This window comes from Bombyx mori, chromosome 24, assembly GCF_030269925.1.
Source record: "Bombyx mori chromosome 24, ASM3026992v2".
NCBI lineage: Eukaryota > Metazoa > Arthropoda > Insecta > Lepidoptera > Bombycidae > Bombyx > Bombyx mori.
The window spans coordinates 1,719,643-1,734,506 of record NC_085130.1 but is presented as its reverse complement, the minus strand read 5'-3'; the positions used below and the strand labels follow the sequence as shown (position 1 = coordinate 1,734,506).

The 14,864-nt window shown below is 40.1% G+C and overlaps 2 protein-coding genes across 3 annotated transcripts in view; both read left to right on the top strand.

Moving 5' to 3' along the window:
- LOC101738381 (heterogeneous nuclear ribonucleoprotein L) overlaps positions 1-14,864 on the top strand; it is a 413,691-nt gene that overhangs the window by 206,693 nt on the left and 192,134 nt on the right. The window lies entirely within an intron of this gene.
- On the top strand, positions 12,770-13,937 carry LOC119630825 (3-oxoacyl-[acyl-carrier-protein] reductase FabG). Its single transcript, XM_038021352.2, has one exon. The coding sequence runs from the start codon at positions 12,824-12,826 to the stop codon at positions 13,574-13,576; it is 753 nt and encodes a 250-aa protein (XP_037877280.2). The 5' UTR covers positions 12,770-12,823; the 3' UTR covers positions 13,577-13,937.

The following is a 14,864-nucleotide window of genomic DNA, read 5'->3' as shown; positions in this document are numbered from 1 at the left end:
AAAGAGGAATTAATGAACCAAAGCGGCGCCGTATCAACCGTCAAAGATTTCACAGATTCACTGTGTCATCCGTCGTAACATTAATAAAACAAGCGAACGGTAATTAATTCCGGACACGAAAAGCTAAGACACCGATATTATTAAAGCCTACAGATTATTATAATTAACATAAAGTTGTGACGAAGGACTTTTGTACTCGGAGAATTTGGTTGGTTTATCGTCATAATGTAGTGTTTTTTTTGACGTGACAACGTCTTATAATTCGATGGAGCCGGCTGCACGCACGAAAAAAACATGACTCATTGAGGCGTTCCATTTAAGGCTTGAAGTGCAAGCGAGAGCGCGCAACGAGCGACAAAGAGGCACAATCGGCCTCCGCGTTCGGCATCTGTCTCTCTCCTACTTGAGTGAGCGATGCATCCGCGTGGTCAGCTGCTATACAATAATACATTTACATGTTTTCGTCAAGTATGATATTCAGTGTAAAGTGAATGTGGTGTCAATTGTCCATACAAAATATCTATCAAACAAATAAAATTAAAATTTTCTTTTGAAAAATGAAACCATTCCATCAGTATTTTCTTATGACGTTGTCACGTTCAACAATCGTCAGTAAACCGACTTTACAGACAACCGATTTTTTATTAACCGTAAGTATTTCGAAGGCCGCTTTAAGGACTTTTAATCTAACGCCGTCTGCGATGTGAACATCAATCAACATTAAGTTACGACACACTATTTTTGGGTGTCACATGTATAAATTAAACAGACTAACTTTATTCGCATTCTGGCAGGGGTAAATATTGTTACGCCGGCAAGGGTAACGCCATCTATCGCCGGATAGCCGGAACGAATATCGAAGGATCTAGTAATATCTAAGACGCTCGAGGAGTACAACGTCATCTGTTGTCAGATAGCGGAAACGCATAATACTCGGCTTGTGTGGAACATTCTCGACGATCCTAGGGATTTCATCTCGACTAGCGTTGCAGAGATGGCACGCAGTCAGTCGGTAATAGGAACTACTCGAAGTGAAACAGCGAACGGATCACCTGAAGCGAAGCGGAAGAAGCGAATTGAGAATTTTTTAAGTGTTCTGTGTGTATTTTAAGTGATAAATACACTATTAATTTACACTTCGGTACAATTTTTTATTTATCCCGAACCTCAGCGCGTAGCAATATCATAGAAAACAAGATATTTGACAGATTCGTCTGATACTCGGTAACTATAATATATTTTCATGATAAGCTTGTATAAAATACAAGTTGCAAACAATAACATTCGGACCGTCGGTTTACCGAGCAATTTCGTCCGCTCAGTGGAAAATCCCGCTTTTGTCGTATGCCCCTAAACTATACGTTAAAATACGGATAGTAAAACATAAGTTATTCCTATTACGTTCAACGTTAATACTCTTTTGAACACGATAAATCCTTTAGACGATAATTAACATGATAATCATCAGAGGCTTAAACGCTATTGTTATTCAACTGAGATTAAGTAGATTATCCCTTAACACGTTAAAAGCACTATGTAAGAGTTTGAACTTAATCAAAATTATGGAAAATAATTAGCACTTATATCTGGTGTATCAAGGTGGGTGGCGAATTTACTTTGTAGATGTTTATGAGCTCCAGTTACCACTTAATACCAGGTGAGCTGTGAGCTCGTACACACATCTAAGCAATAAAATAAATATATATAATCTCTAGCTACCTCTAGATTTTTTATTGGCAGTAAAATGGTAAGTGTAAGGGAAGTGTTTGTAGCTGAATTTAATCGTTATGTGGTCTGTCGATCACTTGTAATGCGGTAGAGCATCCTTCGTTGAATTTTTTTTTTTATTGCCCCCTTGTATGCAGACGAGCATACGGCCCACCTGATGGTGAATGGTTACCGTCGCCCATGGACTTCAGCAATGCCAGGGGCAGAGCCAAGCCGCTGCCTACCGCTCAATACTCTCCACAAGCCTCGTTTGAAGAAGGACATGTCATAGCGTTCGGATTGTGGACATGTCATTTTTTGGATTCGCTAAGTATACATTGATGGATGAAAGGTTATTTTTGTTTAAGCGACATTTCGCTAAATACGCGATGTTTATCTTTTTAATTAAAGATTTATTTAATTTGCTATTAGTATAACACACAGTTCGATCTTTTTATTTGAACTTAATTAAATTGACTCCATTTAAATAGTTGAAGAAGTTTTTTTTGTTATGCTATTGCTACGCCGGTAGGAGTAACGCCATCTATCGCCGAATAGTCGCACGAATATCGAAGGATCTAGTAGCATCTAGAACGCTCGAGAAGTACAACGCCATCTATTGTGAGATCGCGGAAACACAATACTAGAGATGTGTGGAATATTCTCGATAATTCTAGGGCTGTGGTATCGGCTATAAAAGCGTTGCAGAAATGGCACGCGAATGGAAAACGGAAGCGAAGCGGAAGAAGCGAATTGAGAATTTTAAAGAGTTTGTGAAGTGTTTTAAGTGTTCTAAGCGTTGAATACAGTTTTTAGTTGTACTTTGGTGGAATTTTATTTATCCCGAACCCGAGCGTGTAACAATATTTATCCCAATATTTTAAACTTTGAATGGCTCTCCTGTAAACTGGCAAAAATGTCGCTCAAACCAAAAAACCTTTCACTCCCCGATATAATTTGTATAACACAGAGGAAAATAAATAAATAAATACTCACAATTAATTTCGTTTGGAAGATTTTACTTGAAAAACAAAGGTCTGGTACATTCTCAATTGGACGAGGAAGCATTTCGCACAGATTGGTTCGGTACGTAACGCCCGTTGCACGGAAAGGGTTGCCCTATACGATCCGAATGGGAATCGTTAAAGTTGCGGGTGTAATGAGACAAATTAAATAAATCAAATAACGATTTTGGTCTTTTAATTTGTATGCATAGATATATAATGATACTAGCCGTACTGGTCCGCTACGCTGGGCATTTACAATTAACATTATTATTTATTGTCATTATTATTAGGGAGTCCAACGCTCGTATAAATATTAGCCTATCCAAGTTTCAAGTCAATCGGATTCATGGTTCAGTAGTCCTAACGGTTACTGGAGCCCATAGACATCTACAACGTAAATGCGCCACCCACCTTGAGATATAAGTTCCTAAGGTCTCAGTATAGTTACAACGGCTGTCCCACCCTTCAAACCGAAACGCATTACTGCTCCACGGCATAAATAGGCTGGGTGGTGGTACCTACCCGTGCGGACTCACAAGACGTCCTACCATCAGTTCTAAATTTGTTGCACCCTGTACAGCACAAACCTATTTAAACCGGCCACGTCCGGTTCGATCCGGCCGCGGTCGATTGGCGATGCTCCCCTACAGCTTAATGTGCCATTCTCGTTCTACGTTGCTAGAGACTACCTGATTAGTGACACATCGCTTTATCGTTCTCGTCGATTTTGTCATCACTAGAGACTACCTGATTAGTGACACGTCGCTTTATCGTTCTCGTCGCTTTTGTCATCACGGTTGCGAGTAATTAGACTGTACTTTGGACAAATTTTCTGGTGGTAGGACCTCTTGTGTGTCCGCACAGGTAGGTATCACCACCGTGCCTATTTCGTAGTAGTAATGTATTTCGGCTTGAAGGGTGGGGCAGTCGTATTGAGACCTTCTGACTCATATCTCAAGGTGGGTGGCGGCATTTATGTCAGAGATGTCTATGGGCTCCAGTAACCACTTAACACCAGGTGGGCTGTGAGTTCGTCCACCCATAAAAGCAATAAAAAAAAATCGAGTTCGAATTTGCAAAACATATCTTATGTTAAAAAGATGCACATGTATGGGCTTTGGAATTCACTTTGGTAAGCTGTTTATGTGGAAGCTTAGCTAAACGACTTCAAAGAGAAGACCTTCCACCGAGAGCGGATGTCATTTCTATGCAAAGAGACAGAGAGAACTTTTTATAGATCGGAAGTATTTTGAAAGCGTCATTGCCCTATTCAGCGTTTTGTTGAATTTCTTGTGTTACAGATACCGACGTATAAAGCAACAAAAACAAAATTAATAATACTAGTTCTTTTATTTGTTTCAGGTGAGTACTTTAATCGGCCCGATATGAACAATGTGAATAAATATAAGTGAGGTGAGTAAATCCCTGACAAAATTGTTTAGGATGTAGGCAGAATCTTGGTATTTTGAAGCAAAAACCGGACGGAATTTATGTATAAAAAATTGTGGCGTAAACTTAAAAAAAATCGGCTGAAAAGCAACTTAATTTTAATGTCACTCCACGGCTTGTGATTGGTATTTCAATTCTCTTTAGATTCAAAAGATCGTGTCTATTTGTAAGTTTAAATATTAATTATATATTTTTCTTTGTATGTTTCATATCAGTAACGTACAAAATCTTCAGGGAATGTTTCTGTCATTGTATTATAATATAAAAGAACAATAAGTGGCGCGCGAGTAGTGTCAACAAATCCATGTTTTGAATATGATTAGCGATTTTATGTAGTAAAGATATTACGATAGACTAGTCTTAAAAAGGCCTAGGGGTAGAGGTCCCAAACGATGGTCTGACCAAATAGCGGAGGAACTGAAAATACTTCGATGGAGACAGCTGGTTGACGGAATCGGAGGGAGTCACGATCCTCAGGAATGTGGGACCGATTGAAGAGAGAAAGAGAGAGAGAGACTAGTCTTTATTAAAAACAATGATTATTTGATTCAATTCACTCATCATCATAGTCGGTTGCTCTTGGCAGAGCAGACGTGGTCATGTGGAATTCTTGCTTATTAAAGCCTTGACAGATGTTTTCCATAGTTTGCGAACTGAGGCCCGGCGCACACACTCGTTAAGTGGGGTTTCAGTAAGGTCTTTCACCTGATCAGTCCAGCGCATGGGGATTCGTCCACGAAATCTCTTGCCATTGACTTAATTCACTAAAGTCCGTATAATTAAGTTCATAAATTTTTTATTTCTTTTGTTGTTGGACCAAAAATGCAATTTTAGTTTTGAGTTTAAAAATAAATATCCCAAAAATAGCGTAATTTTTTTTATTGATTTTGTATGTAGACGTGCATATATCTGTTGGTGATTGGTCGCCGTTCACGTCAACAATGCCAGAGGTACTGCCAAAACCGTTGCCTAATTAATTAATGGTTCATAAACGTAACAGCCCTCTCATTGAACCGGGAACAATAATTGGAAATATCCATTAATTAGTCGGGGCCGTACCTACTACCATTGTGCCACGCGGAAGTTTATTTATCGAATCACATTGTTTTGCAAAAGGCTTGGAACGTTTCAACTCGACAGTGTAATATTTGAATCCGTAGCCGGAGTATAAATAACGCGCACAGCATCTAGATTGTGCAGCTGAAATTGTTTTGCTTGGTTCTTCCAACGTATACAGGGTGTATTATGGACCTTTCCTTATGTCTTGACGGAAATAAACTATTAAACTTGTACTGAAGGGTGGGGCAGCCGTTGTAACTATACTGAGACCTTAGAACTTGTGTTTCAGGGTGGGTGACGCATTTACGTTGTAGATGTCTATGGGCTCCAGTAACCACTTAGCACCAGGTGGGCTGTGAGCTCGTCCACCCATCGAAGCAATAAAAAAAAACTAATGGCACTCGGGGTCTACCGCGGTAAAGCTATTGCATTGCATTTTTTATCAACTTATGCAATTATAATTAGACAATAATAACTTAATATGAAAACAATAATAAAATAAGACCTTTGGCAACATTGCCCGCGTAAACATCGCTCGTACATAAATTAGCTTTTAAAAATTGTAAACCTGTGATTTTGTAAATATAATCACTAAAATTCATTGTACCTGTCCTAAATATACAGTACAAGTGTTTTCGGTGACAGAAGATAAATATAAGGGTGTTTCGTAAGAAAGAAACGTTTCGTCAACCTTACGTACAAATCAGCTGATTAACAGCTGTGTGTTGTTTACGTTACAACTAGTGAAGTGAAGTGTTTACGATATCAATGCGGCAGAAGAATCTGAACTTGGCAGCAATTTGGGTGTTTTGTAGCTATCAAGTGTCCCCGTAAATCACACATCCATCTTCCTAATAACGGGGTGGCTTGTGTGCAGCATTACATTTGACTACAAGATACCGTCGATCAAGAAAAAAATATTATTGTCAAAGGAATACTTTACTAAGAAATATCAATATCATAGGAACATTCACTTCATGTGCAAGCAATACGCCTGGTCTAGCGGTGTGAACTATGAAATCAAGTACGCAGTGCAGGAGTTACCACGTTCGAGCCCATGGTTTATATCGTCTAAATGTCGTTTTCTATTTTTGTATTTTTTTTATTGTTTTTTCTTTATTTAAAGAATAATTAAGTCAATATTGATGTAAAATTTTACAAAATTAGTTTAAATTTTATTTTTTTAATTTGCAAAATTGATTTTATTGACATGATTTTTAGTTATTTTGGATTATTATTGTTATCATTCAAATATATTTTATTGGTATTGTTTTTAATTTGACATATTTAAATGGAATTGTTATAGCTTTATTACTATTATCATTTTCTAATTTTACTTTTCTACAATAGTTATTAACTTAGTTAGCTACATGTTAAAGATTTTATAATATGTTTAAAATAATATGTCTCACTCACAACCGCTACCGCCAAATCCGAATACTTTTCCTGCTGGTCTTACTCAATGTGACGAATGTTTACGGTATTTTAAAGGTAATAGGGGTCTAAAAATTCATACAGGTAGAATCCACAAAGCTGAGTCAGTTCCAAATACCCTATGTCCTGGTTCATCGAGGGATAATAGGGTTTCCGTGGTCCCGTTATGGAAGAAACTGAGCCTTTATAAAAACAATTCGCCGGTTGTTAAACGAGTTCCTCGTGGAGCCAGGGTTATGGTGGCCGAGGAACTTAAAAAAAACATTGATCAAGTTTTGCATGACAATAATGTCACAAGTTGGGAGGATCTTTTATCATTTGCATATAGAATTTTGCATGTAGATAAACAGAGCAATAACTCCCATTCACTTACTAAAAAAATTAAGGATAATTGTAAGAATAATTCCAATAAGACTTTGTTGGACGATGGGGTAAATTATGACAAGCAACAGCGTCCATTTAATAAAGTTGCAAAAATTGAGGGGAAAGTAAGTGATGGAGATTTAAAGGGTGCCTCACAACTATTATTTTCATCAGATTCTCTAGCTCCGAATAATGCCGACACTCTTCTGGCGTTGAAGTCGAAACATCCTGCACCTTTAACACCTGTTAGTGTGCCGCCACCACAGTCTTCCACAACTTTGCCTCGTGTGTCTCTTGATGACGTTCTCACCACAATTACATCTTTTAAAAACGGTTCAGCAGCCGGACTGGATGGTCTATCCCCGCAGCATTTCAAGGATTTAATCAATGTTTCTGCTGGTGATGTCGGGCGGTCTTTACTTAAAAGTATAGTCTCGCTTGTTAATTTAATGCTGGCGGGAAGTGTACCTGAAAGTATCGCTGATATTTTGTATGGAGCGAATTTGTGTGCTTTGATGAAGAGAGATGGCGGTATTAGGCCTATCGCTGTTGGCGGTACACTGCGCCGCATTGTATCCAGGCTTTGCTGCAAAGAGGTTCTGCCGATATTGAGTGGGATGTTCCGGCCGATACAGTTGGGCGTCGGTACAAAGGGCGGCTGTGAAGCTGCGGTACATGCGGCTCGCACCTTTCTTAAGGGGGGTGGTGCCGAAGTATTGGTGAAGGTGGATTTAAAAAATGCATTTAATTGTATCGATAGGAATGCTTTTCTCAAAGAAGTGAAGGAACACATACCATCTATCTACCCTTACCTTTATCAATGCTATGGTAATCCATCTAAGCTGGTTTATAAGGAGAACCTTGTGGAATCAGCGACGGGTTGTCAACAAGGTGATCCACTCGGTCCGGCGATTTTTAGTTTGGGGATACATCCAGTTTTGAGGGAGCTGAAGTCCAGCCTAAATTTATGGTATCTGGATGACGGAACATTGGGAGGGGACATTTCCACGGTCTTAAGGGATTTAGAATATCTAAAATCTGCTTTGGCCAGTTTGGGTTTAGAGCTCAATTTTGCTAAGTGTGAGCTTTTTATCAATGCCTCTTGTTGTTCCGTACCAGTTTCTGACGTTTTTGCAAAGTTTAATACAGCAGCGCCCAACATAAAAATTGTTGATGAGAATTCTCTGATGTTGCTGGGTGCTCCCATTTTGGATGGATCGATCGACGCGTATATTGATGAGCAGATTGATAAATTTTCTCAGTGTTCCAACAATTTATTTGAAATTAACTCTCATATGGCTTTGTTCATCATAAGACACTGTCTATTCGTACCTAAATTTACATATGTGTTAAGATGTTCTTTCTTATGGAAACATAATAATAAACTTAATTCTTTGGATGAAATGATAAAAGGTGTTCTGTGCAAAATAATTAATTGTAATTTGGGTGACCTCTCTTGGGAGCAATGTGTCCTGCCGGTACGTTTTGGTGGTATCGGCGTACGTAAAGCATCAGCTGTTGCATTGCCGGCCTTTCTTGCTTCTGCACACGCCTCCTGTCTCATAGTCGGTAATGTTCTCAACCCTTGTATGGGTTCCGTAGAGATTGTGGGTGTGTCGGAGGCTGGATCGGCCTGGCAGTCTTTGTGTCAGGCGGATTTTCCTACTTTACCGCATTTGCAGCGTCTTTGGGACACTCCGCTTTGTCAACGGATACAGCAACGGTTACTACAGTCATATGACAACAGCGTGGACATTGCTCGTTTTCGCGCCGTTACCGAAAAGGAATCAAGTTACTGGCTTCAAGCCTATCCATCGTCCAATACAGGCACGTTGTTGGACAACAACGCTCTCTCGCTAGCTATTGGCTTACGGTTGGGGGCCCATATTAACGTACCACATTTCTGTGTCTGTGGCGAGTACGTCAATGAGCTTGGACATCACGGACTCTCGTGCCAGAAAAGCGCTGGGCGCATTCCAAGACACGCGTCTTTAAATGATATGATAAGAAGGGCGCTCACTACAATCAATGTTCCGGCTGTCTTGGAACCCATCGGAATTTTGAGGTCAGATGGGAAAAGGCCCGATGGAGTCACGCTGATTCCATGGTCAGTTGGTAGGTGCCTGGTATGGGATGCTACTTGTGTGGATACTGTGGCTCCCTGTCATTTAGATGGTACTTCGTCCCGCCCCGGTTCAGCTGCAGCTTCAGCAGAAATTACAAAAAAGCGGAAGTATTCGGGTTTGGGGTCTTCTTATTCTTTTTTGCCTTTCGCGGTTGAGACGATGGGCCCTTGGGGCCCTGAAGCAAAGAAATTTTTTACAGAAATCTCCAAACGCTTGAAGGAGGTTACACATGATGCTAAGGCTGGCTGGTACTTTGCACAGAGAGTGAGTCTGGCTGTCCAACGAGGCAACGTAGCCAGTATCTTGGGGACTGTGCCTCCTTCAAGCGCGTTGGAAGATCTGTTCTACTATTCTAAAAAATAAAGACCACGTTATATTTGTAAACATTAACAAAAGCAAAGCATTAACTGTCCCCTTCACACTCATAAGCTAGACCGCGCGAGAGAGAGATGGGCAGGCTTTTCATGATGCGCATGCAGTGCGACGTCACGCCACGCGCTTAGTCACAAACACTATACAAGCGTAACGTGCGAATGTGTTGAACGCGAGCTACATGGTAGGCAGAATGGAGGGTGTTAGGTTTTATTTTCGTTACGGAAAATCTTGATTCGGTCGCCCCGCTCAAAGCCCGCGATAAAAACTATGCAATAGCTTAAAATTCTGAGCAATAAAAGAAAAAAAGACAAGTTAAATGATTTTATATTATTTATATAACGTCTACATCCAACACTGAAGCCGTGCAGACAGCCTATACCTAAACCTCTCCGAACTTTCGTGGGAAGTTGTTCAATATACTTTTCATTATAATGTTCAAAAGCGGCATATCAGCTAAGAGTGTTTGAGGTCATAACATTAATAAAACTTCAGATATTAAGTAGGTTGCCATATTTTGTGACGATATTTCATAACTAGGTAAAAACCAAATACCAATATAATATAATAAGATAAATAAAAATTACGACGTCAAAGCTCTACCAAACTTCAGCAGTATCAACATATTCTCAAGAACTACTTTAACAAACATGGTCTAAGACACAAACAACTTTACTTTTCAAATTGTTTAGTCCATTATGAATCACTTCATAGTATAAAACAAAGTCGCTTTCTCTGTCCCTATATCCCTATTTATGCTTAAATCTTTAAAACTACGTAACGGATTTTGATGCGGTTTTTTTTAATAGATAGAGTGATTGAAGAGGAAGGTTTATATGTATAATAACATCCATTGAATAGTGGAGAAATACTGTTATTTTTGAGGTTTCTAATGTGCTTCGCCCCGCGGTGTCACCCGCGATACGACAATAACCGCGGGACTCGGCTATCAATAATAAAATTTAATGTTTCCGAAGCGAAGCGAGGGCGGGTCGCTAGTATATGTATATTAAATAATATAAAAAACCCTCAAAATTAATTCTACCTTAAGTTCATCATAGGTTCTTTTCAAGTTTACGCTCATCCGTGGTGAAAGCTTGCAAAACTCATTTCAAATCGACACCAGATAGTCTAGTGCATGAGTCATTAATAACGATGGGATGACATATCGACTCGGACTCTCGGCTAGTGTGGCATTGCGAACAAATCCCCGACGGTCGAGTCCGTTACACGACGCCATTCACACTGCCTCGGAGAACGTCATTAATCGAATCACATTGTTTACAATACCCCGTCTCCACAGCTTTTTATGGGACCCATGTTTTGAGCAAACGCGATTCGGATTAAAATTGCATTTTTCTGTGCTTGAGTTATGTTTTTCCCTACTGGTGGCCTAAGAGGCTATTCCAGTTACGCCCGGACGGCTAGGCGAGCTCACGTACTAAACCTGAGAGAATTCGCTAACACTAGCCCTAGCAAGATCAGTGCTTCACAGAATCTACCACCGGATCGGATTCGCGACCCACTGAGAAGATCCGATGAGAAACCCAGTGGGCGTTATTCGAGTTTATGTCCATTGGAAGGGCTATGCCCATAGTCATCACGCTTGGGAGGCGGGTTGATGACAGCAATTATATGTTCTTGCAGCAGCTGCTGAAAGGACATATAATGCTGCCCATGGCCTGGTGTGTTTTATTTAGGGATATAGCTTATTATGGATTGTTATACGGTATTTGTCGGTCGCAAGGGCCGCGTCCGTTAGCTAGCCGGGTGCACCACGGGCGGTTGAGGTTGGCTATTGAGTAGCTGTGATTCCATTCCCACGCCTTACAGCCCCTTACACGCCAGGACCGCTCATTATGGCGTACTACGGGAGAGGCCTACATCGGCAGTGGAGAGATACAGGCTGATAATGATGATGATGATTCGACTTTAAAGGTCGTCTAATGATCGATCCTGAAAGAAGGAAGAATCAATTAACTGCATTCCGGATCGGTGGTAAAGTCGTGAAGATTTGGATGCGTCTGTGAGAGCTTGTAAGAATGGTTTTTGATTTTGATTTCAGTAACTTTGCTACGTTTATTATTATTCGTTTTTGTTGTTTTAAATCGGCATGCGAACTCACGGTAGCTGGTAAATAGTTATTAGGGCTCATATACACACCACAATGTGTATTCAGTGGTAGTTCCCTATTTAACTCTATTTAACCGGTGTATGTACCGGAAACAGGAAGGGTGGTGGTAAAATCCCATGCTGGCTTGCAATGTGATATACAACTAGTAAATGCCTCCACCACATACCTGGCAATAGTGAAATACCTGTTAGTATTTACTTAAGAGCCCGATAGATCATCACGTAAGCCACATTCTTCCACTACTAACTATATTCCACGCGGACGGAGTCGCGGGCAAAAGCTAGTTTCTTCAATAAAGCCATTACCTATCAATAAAACCTATCGAATTTGTAAACATTTTCGCAATAACGTCAACGAAAGAACAGTCAAAGTCCACTTTGGTTTTCATTATTTAACTGATTCTTTCACAAAGCGTACATCAGTCAATTTAGTAGCGTACAATAATGCACTTTTCTACACACACTAAGCACACTTGACGACTGTCGTGTTTTAAACGCTTCCGTTCATGTACTTACACCACAAACGACAATACAAAGCGCTCGTCGCATCGTACACTGCGTTGCAAACAAAAGTGCCCGTTCAATTCGACTAATGGAGGAGGAGATAAGCCCGACATTGTACGTCACAGCGCATTAGTGCACTCGTTTGAGGCGTACTCTTGAGGCCGCCTCGAAGTGTGGTGCGTCAAGTGTATTTATTACGCTATGAATCTACGGTTTCTGTTTTTGTGTCAGATTGGAATTCAGAAATTAGTATTCGTATCTTGATTATGCTGTACTGAATAGACAATAGGACAGAATTCTCTTTAGCCTTCGTGGAATAGAAGATACATGATAAAAATCTGAATCGAATTAACGACATTTTGAAGATAAGTTTGCAAGCTGGTTTATAAAACAAAGACAGCCTATCAGTAGATTTTTAATTAATATCGGGCTTGTGTTCTAATTATGGATACCGTCATAAATCTATAGTTATATTGTGATGTAGAAATAACATAAACGAAACAGGATTAATCTGGTTCTCATGTATCTAAAAACCCACCAGTATATTTATATCATATTATCCGATAAATAACGATGAAAATGCTATCAAAAACCAACAGCGCGCTTTATCTGATAAGAGCATGATAAGTTTTAGTAGGCAATTATCAATACAGACGATCGCACGTTGAAATGGATTTCACTGGAAAAGTTGTTATTGTGACTGGGGCCAGTTCTGGTATAGGTGCAGCGTCTGCTATACTGTTCGCTGAATATGGTGCGACTTTGACTCTCGTGGGGAGAAACGAATCCAGACTAAGAGCTGTTGCCGAGAAATGTCACGCAGCAAAAGGAATCAGCCCCTTATGTGTCAGAATAGATCTGACCCATAAAGACAGTTGCGCTGTGGTAGTAACCAAAACTGTGACCGCGTTCAAAAGGATCGATGTCCTTGTCAACTGTGCCGGTAAAGTCCTCATAGGTTCGCTCTTCGATGAAAATATAGAGGCATTTGACGAGATGATCAATATTAATCTTCGAGTTCCGTACAGTCTCTCGCATCAGGCTCTGCCGTACTTGACGAAGACCAAAGGTAACATTGTCAACCTCACAGCCACTAAGTACGCAAGAGTCAGACATGGGTTTATGGGTTACTCGGTTGCAAAAGCTGGACTTCAGAAGTTCACCAAGATTGCGGCAATAGAATTAGCCACGGAAGGTGTTCGAGTAAATTCTGTGCAACCAGGATTGACCAGAACTAATATCCTGTCAAATCTGGCGATGTCTGAGGAAGAACGGCAGGTAGCCTACGAGAGGCTCTCGCAAGACATGAAGATTATTGAACCCGAAGAGGTTGCTAGGATGGTTGTCTTCGTAGCGAGTGGGATATGTCCTAATTTGAACGGTGCAGATTTGGATTTGGATGGTGCAACCTCTGTCATGTGATAATATTTGTAAAACATTTGAAATGTGTTGTAATTGATGCTTTTGGGAGTATCAGAAGATTGGGCTATTGTGTTTATTGGGAAGATTAAAGTTGTCGGCTTACGTTATTTTCTGCGCTATGTTTGAATAGAAGCTCATCCTGGATAACCCTTATTTGAAACATGTCTTCTTAAGTCTTAAGGAAGTGAAAGTGTTCACGTTAATGTGACCTAGTGATAATTGGATCCACTAGAATTCTTACGGTTTCTATGTCACAGGATGTATCTTTTTTTTAAATTATGCTCTGCGCCTGTCATTGTCGGTTTTTTACGTTTTAAAATAAACACAAGCTATTACTAATATTATGACATTTAGAAATGAATTTGTTTTTGTTTTTTTTTTATCTTATCAAAACGGTCTTATGATTATGAGTTTTTAAATAGCAATCGATAATTTTGTTGGGAGATATTCCCGATCCTGCGGACAGAATGGAAAGCAGTCGACGTCGCCCAAAACACGTCATCTCGGATCCTCCCGATCCACTAACGGTGCTTCTAGGTACTTCAAGCACCGGTCACCGTTCTCGTCGAACCCGTCGCTTGCGACGAAGGGCTCGACGAGTAAATTAACTCTCAGACACAGCCCACTGAGTTTCTCGCCGGATCTTCTCAGTGGGTCGCGTTTCCGATCCGGTGGTAGATTCTGCGAAGCACGACTCTTGCTGGGGTTCGTGTTAGCAACGTCATCAGGTTTGAGCCCCGTGAGCTCACCTACAAACGTTAGGGTTACGCTGAAATAGCCTCTCAAGGCTCTCAGCTTAGGTAGGAAAAAAAAAAAAAAGTTGGGAGTTAGTCAAGGTTTGGGATTTAAAAATAAACACGTGTATAGTTGTAAGAATAGAGCTCTTAATTAGTTTTTTGAGCTGCTTCTGTTCAACAGTGCATTGCTGAGGTCCATGGGCAACAGTTACCACTCTCCATCAGGTCGTATGCGTCTGCAAGACCAATAAAAAAACAGTCATTAAAATGATTTAAGAGAGAGAGAGTATTCTTTATTGTACACCAAAAAACAAATAAACTGCGATACATTAAAAACAAAAAAGTACAATTGGCGGTCTTATCGCTAAGAGCGATCTCTTCCAGGCAACCATCAGGTGGACAAGAATCATTTGGAAATGAACTACGCGCGGTGTACCAATCCAGTGAAATACATATATGTACTCATACATATACACATACATATCTCCGTAAATATACATACAATTAATACAAAGTATTATAATATAATAATTATTATTAAAAATAAAAAA